The 6,163-nt window shown below is 36.7% G+C and overlaps 1 protein-coding gene across 1 annotated transcript; it reads left to right on the forward strand.

Moving 5' to 3' along the window:
* The first annotated feature begins 1,668 nt into the window (after nucleotides 1–1,668).
* On the forward strand, nucleotides 1,669–5,944 carry hey1 (hes-related family bHLH transcription factor with YRPW motif 1). Its single transcript, XM_057827973.1, has 4 exons — nucleotides 1,669–1,877; nucleotides 1,955–2,038; nucleotides 2,363–2,444; nucleotides 5,057–5,944. The coding sequence occupies exons 1-4, from the start codon at nucleotides 1,710–1,712 to the stop codon at nucleotides 5,566–5,568; spliced, it is 846 nt and encodes a 281-aa protein (XP_057683956.1). The 5' UTR covers nucleotides 1,669–1,709; the 3' UTR covers nucleotides 5,569–5,944.
* Nucleotides 5,945–6,163: the final 219 nt, after the last annotated feature.

A 6,163-nucleotide genomic window follows, 5' to 3' on the forward strand; every position in this document is an offset into this window, starting at 1 on the left:
CATTATATGTTAAGTCCACGACTTAATAGGTATTGGTTTGATATCGGTATCAGATTTTTGGAGTCGGCCAATATTGGGATATTGATTATCGGTAGAGATGTCCCGATCGATCGGCATCCCGATCGATCGTGTCTGATCACGTCATTTTCAAAGTATTGGAATTGGCAAAAAAATATCGGACATGCCTTTTTTAATTTTTTTTATTTATTTTTTTAATTAAATCATTTTCCAATTGTATTTAATGTTACAGACATAATATGTTACACTCATCCAGAGTCTTTAGTTTAGGCTTAAGGTAGGGTTATCAAATTTATCCCGTTAACGGCGGTAATTTTAAAAAAATTTATCACGTTAAAATATTTAATGCAATTAACGCATGCGCTGCACGACCCACTCACACATTGTCGTGTTCAATCTGTAATGGCGCCGTTTTACCTATAAATAGAGCTAAAAGGCAGTGTAAAATGAGTAGAGTGAATTTTGGCAGTTTTTGGAGCCTTTTTTTAATTGTCTAAAGCCTTACAATCCCTCTCCCTACGATTAGAATTGTCGTGGGAAGCAATGTAGGGAAGAAAGGTAGTAATTGATCTTTTTCTTAACACCCTATGTTAATTCCCAACGCAGAGAAGATATATCAGTTACTACCACTACGCACAGTCATGGTTGCACTTCCCATCATGCATTTGGGCAGAACAGTTAAATGGCTACAGTATCATTTACTGAAAGCTCAACAAATACACTACATGGCAATATTGAGTCACAAGATACAAAGTCACATTTATCCTTTAAGAATTACAAGTCTTTCTATCTGTGGATCCCTCTCACAGAAAGAATGTTAATAATGTAAATGCCATCTTGAGGATTTATTGTCATAATAAAGAAATACAGTACTTATGTACTGTATGTTGAATGTATATATTCGTCCGAGTTTTATTCATTTTTTTCTCAATGCATTGCCAAAATGTATATATGATCGGGAAAAATTATCGGGATTTATTGGAATTGAATCGGGAGCAAAAAAAAGCCATCGGATCGGGAAATATCGGTATCGGCAGATACTCAAACTAAAACGATTGGGATCACATCGGGAGCAAAAAAACATGATCGGAACAACCCTACAATTAGCCATTATATGTTAAGTCCATGACTTAATAGGTATTGGTTTGATATCGGTATCGGATTTTTGGAGTCACCCAATATTGCGATATTGATTATCGGTTAAAAAGCCATTATTGGACAACTCTAGTACTCATTTATACAATACGTGAAAGACTTTCTATTTCTATTTAACTCATTAACTGGCATTGACGGGACTAGACTCGCCTCTCCCAGTCCAAAATGGATTGGACATCTATTGCCGTCAATGGCATTGAAAAATTAGCATTCACAACCAGGTCTCCCAGTTCAAAAAATTGAACGTCTATCACTGTTCAAGTCTGGCAATGAATTAATAGATTGATAAAATCCTATAGTTTGCTAAATTTCATGCTATAATGTGATGAATTTAAAGTTTAAAGTAACAGTCCCTTTTTTTCTTCCCAGAGTGAGACCTCTCGACTTTCCCCGACGCCTTCCTCTCGCTCTCTGATAGGCCGCCCCCAGGGATCGGCCCCGCCCACCCTCCCTCCTTCAAATGACACCGTGGGAAAGCCCAGCGAGTCACTCAGTAGTCCCCGGTGGAGCTTAACCGTCCCTTCCGCCAGGACGCCATGAAACGTAACCGCGACTTCAGCTCGTCCGACAGCGAGCTGGACGAAGCCGTCGAGGTGGAGAAGGACAGCGGCGATGAGAACGGACGGGTCGGTTCCCCCCGTCCTCTCGCTCTCGGATCGCCCGATACTTCCACCCAGGTTCAGGCGAGGAAACGGCGGAGAGGAGTGAGTCCGACCACACTTTGAAAATGAACCCTCAGGAAAAAAACGGACGCTTCAACGACGTCTTTTTTGTCTTTTAGATTATTGAGAAACGGCGTCGCGACAGGATCAACAACAGCTTGAGCGAACTTCGCCGGCTGGTGCCCAGCGCCTTTGAAAAGCAGGTGTGTTTCCCTTTAAATCCTATGATTACTATAATCACGATACTAACATTTTAACGGTTGATACGATGAGTTTATCACGAGTAGACATCCAATCCGTTTGATGCGGGAGGGATGGCAGCGAATGAACGAACGTTCATTCGCTGCCATCCCTTCCACGTCAAGCGGATTGGACGTCTAGTACCGTCGATGACTTCACGAGGAAAATGCAAAAATTAACAATCAAAAGTGCAAAATCAAGTATCCATACTATTTTAATCGATTTTTCTTTTTTTCTTACTTCTTGATGCTTTTGACAAAATTTCTGCTGTTCCCACACAATTTTAGGGTTCGGCCAAGTTGGAAAAAGCTGAAATTTTGCAGATGACAGTGGACCACCTCAAGATGCTCCATGCTGCTGGCAGCAAAGGTACATTTACAACTCACTGAGAAATAAATACATAGTTGAAAAATATGCCAAAAATTTTTGCAAAATTGTTTTAAAATAGATTTGAAAAATGAAAATATAAGACGCAAATATTTTAAATAATGAAATCAAATAAATACATAAAAAATACAAATGTCAAACTTATTTTTTACACAGTAAATAAAACAAAATTTAACCAAAAAAAAAAAATCCAAATGGTTCAAATATTTTTTCCACAATAATTGAAAATTAAATTAAAATAGGATGAAAACTATTTTTTAAAAATGATTTAATGAACACAATTAACTTCATTTTTCACAGAGATAAAACTACATTTTAAGACAATTTTCAAAATCCCATACTGATAAAATAAATACATTATTTAAAATACCAAAATTTTATTTTTCACAAAAAAATGAAAATAAAAAAAATTAAATACATTAAATTTGAAAAATGATTAAAAAATGAAGATATAAAATGCAAATATTTTAAATAATGAAATCAAATAAATACAAAAAAATACAAATGTCAAACTTAAATTTTTTACACAGTAAATAAATGAAAATTTAACAAAAAAAATCCCCCCCCCCCAAAAAAATTCAAATGGTTCAAATATGTAAGTAAAGAAAAATATTTTCAAATATTTTTTCCACAATAATTAAAAATTAGATTAAAATGGGATGAAAATTATTTTTTTTTTAATGATTTAATGAACACAATTAACTTCATTTTTCAGAGATAAAACTACATTTTAAGACAATTTTCAAAATCCCATAGGTACACAATTTAAAATACCAAATTTTATTTTTCACAAAAAAATGAAAATAAAAAAAAATACATAAAATATGTGAAAATTAAAAAAATACAAATACAAATACCAAACTTTTTTTCCCACAATAAATGAAATCAAATAAATACATAATAAATACAAATATCAAACTTTTTTTTTCTACAATAAATAAAACAATATTTAACAAATATAAAAATATAGATATATATCCATATATACATATATCTTGTATATATACATATATATATATATATATATATATATAGAGAGAGAGAGAGAGAGAGAGAAATAAAAATAGATCAATACATAAGAAAATAAACCTTTATTTGGCAGAAAAAAAAACAAAATATAAAAATAAGCACACAAAAAAAATCTAAATAGATCAAACACATCAGTAATGAAAATAAATGATATTTTCAAATGATTTTTTCCGCAATAACTAAAATGAAATGATGAAAATGAATTAATAAAATGATTTAATAAACACAATTCACTTTATTTTTTACAGAGATCAAACTAAATTTTCAGAATTTTTTCAAAATTCCGCACAGATAAAATACCGTAATTATCGGACTATCAGGCGCACCTCACTATAAGCCGCCAGCCGCCAAATTTGACGCAAAAACGCCATTCGTTCATAGATAAGCCGCAGCTATCCTCACTGTATTATGGGATATTTGCATCAAAAAATATTAACTGGTGATACTTTATTTGAAAGCGGCGCCATACGACTTACATAAGACCACATGAACCACCATGAAGCTGTGAACCAATTGGCTGCAAAGCTTCATTGATTCAAGAAACTTCATTTGGCCATCACTGCTCACTTGGGTGAGACTGTCAACCTCTGCTGCCATCTGCTGTCAACACTGCTGTCATCCAACATGCCTCCTAGCATGCATTGCAGCGCTACAGATGTAAATAGCAATCAAAATTCATGTTCTGTGCTAATTATTTATTCAGTAACTGTTCCGGTTGTTTCATTAATTGCTAGTTATGGTTTTTGGTAACACTTTATTTGACTGTGGCGCTGTAAGATTGTCATTAGACAATCAGAATTATGACATGACGCTGTCATGAGCATTAATGAATGCTTATAACACGTCCTTTAGTGCTATCCGGCAAGTGGTCTCACTTTTGAACGGATGTAAAAGATCCGAGCTGGACATAAATGGAGTTAGTGACATAATTTGCCAGATGAAACTTAGTTACATCTGTCATAAGCAATGTAATGTAATGTAAGTAATGCCCATGATAGTCTTATGACAGTCTTATGATGCTGCTGTCAAATAAAGTGTTTCCTATTAACCCATATAAATCAACAAATAAACCGCACCGGACTATAAGCCGCAGGTTTCAAAATGAAGGAAAAAAGTAGTGGCTTATAGTCCGAAAATTATGGTAAATACATCATTTAAAATACCAAATTTTATTTTTCACAACAAAAAAAAAAAAAGAATGAAATTATAAAATTTAAATACATAAAATATATGAAAATTAAACAAAACCAAAAAAATACCAGCTTTTTTTTTTTCCACAACAAATAAATGCAAAAAAAAAAAAAATCACAAAGAAAATAAAACTGTCAAATAACTATTTAAATTAAATTATTGTAAATAAATACATTTAATTATTAATTAAGATTATAATTAAATTATACAAAATAAATCCCAAATTTAATTAAAAAAAACAAAACAAAACAATACTAAAACTCATTTTGTTACTGTTGGCCTTTCCCAATTCAAAAGGATCAATAAGAGCAGTTTATACATTCAGTGTCGTCCCTCCCAGCTGAAATGAATTGGACGTGGTTGATGGTTTCCAGGCTTTTTTGACGCGCACGCACTGGCCATGGATTACCGGGGTCTGGGTTTCCGCGAGTGTCTGGCGGAGACAGCTCGCTACCTGGGATCCATGGACAACGCCGACCCCCTGCGGATCCGGCTGCTGTCGCACCTGAACAACTACGCCGGCCGGCGCGAGGCCCACCCGGGTTTGGGCCACCTAGGGGCCTGGGGCTCCGCTTTTGGCTCGCCAGTCGCCCATCTCCGCCCGCTCTTGGCTAACGACGTCGGCCCCTCGTCGGCTTCGTCGTCACCCGAGAGGCGGAGCGCCGTCGCCCCTCGCTCGGAACTCTCGCCCGCCGATATACGAGCCCCCGTCCCGCACCCCGCTTTGACGTCCCCGACAACGACCAAACACCTCCTTTCGGCGTTCCCTTTCCCGTTTGGCGCTTTTCCGCTGATCGCCCCAACCGTGGGCCCCCCGAGCCAGACGGCGCCCACTGTTGGCAAACCTTACAGACCTTGGGGGATGATGGAGATTGGTGCTTTTTGACACAAAGACTCGCTATGAGCAGGACTCGGGAAAACCCAGCACGTCTCCTTTATTTTTTGTCCTCACGCCTTCCGTCCAAGGCCCGGGGGCCTGATCTGGCCCGTGAAAGTAAATCATGTGCATCGATGTAATCTAAGAAAATTTCAAATCAGAGGGAATTTTTCCTTTTTTTCCTTTTCTGATAATCATAAATCAACAATTTTTTAATATAAAAAGTTTTTCCCCCTTTTTTATTATTAAGAACTCATTGTTCGATCGCTGCCAGCCCGCCCAGTCAAATTGGATTGGACGTTTATTGCCGTCAATGGCACAGATCGGTTATTGTTGCTGGTACTTCACGACGGTTTCCTTTAATAAACACGCTCTGATGAATCAATCTGTGAGATGGGTGGACTTGTGTTTGTCGTCTGTTTGGCACACAGGAAGCCATTAAAAAGAAGGGGATTTCCAGGACAATGGAGGCCCACCAAGACGCCCAGATGTGCACCGAGTGTGAACAAATGGAGAAGATGGGAATGGCCATTTGATCAGGTATACCTGCACCATAAACACAATTTGTTTGCTTTTTAGGGGTTTTTAAGTTGAAGTGACAACT

This window comes from Corythoichthys intestinalis, chromosome 22 (genome assembly GCF_030265065.1).
Source record: "Corythoichthys intestinalis isolate RoL2023-P3 chromosome 22, ASM3026506v1, whole genome shotgun sequence".
NCBI lineage: Eukaryota > Metazoa > Chordata > Actinopteri > Syngnathiformes > Syngnathidae > Corythoichthys > Corythoichthys intestinalis.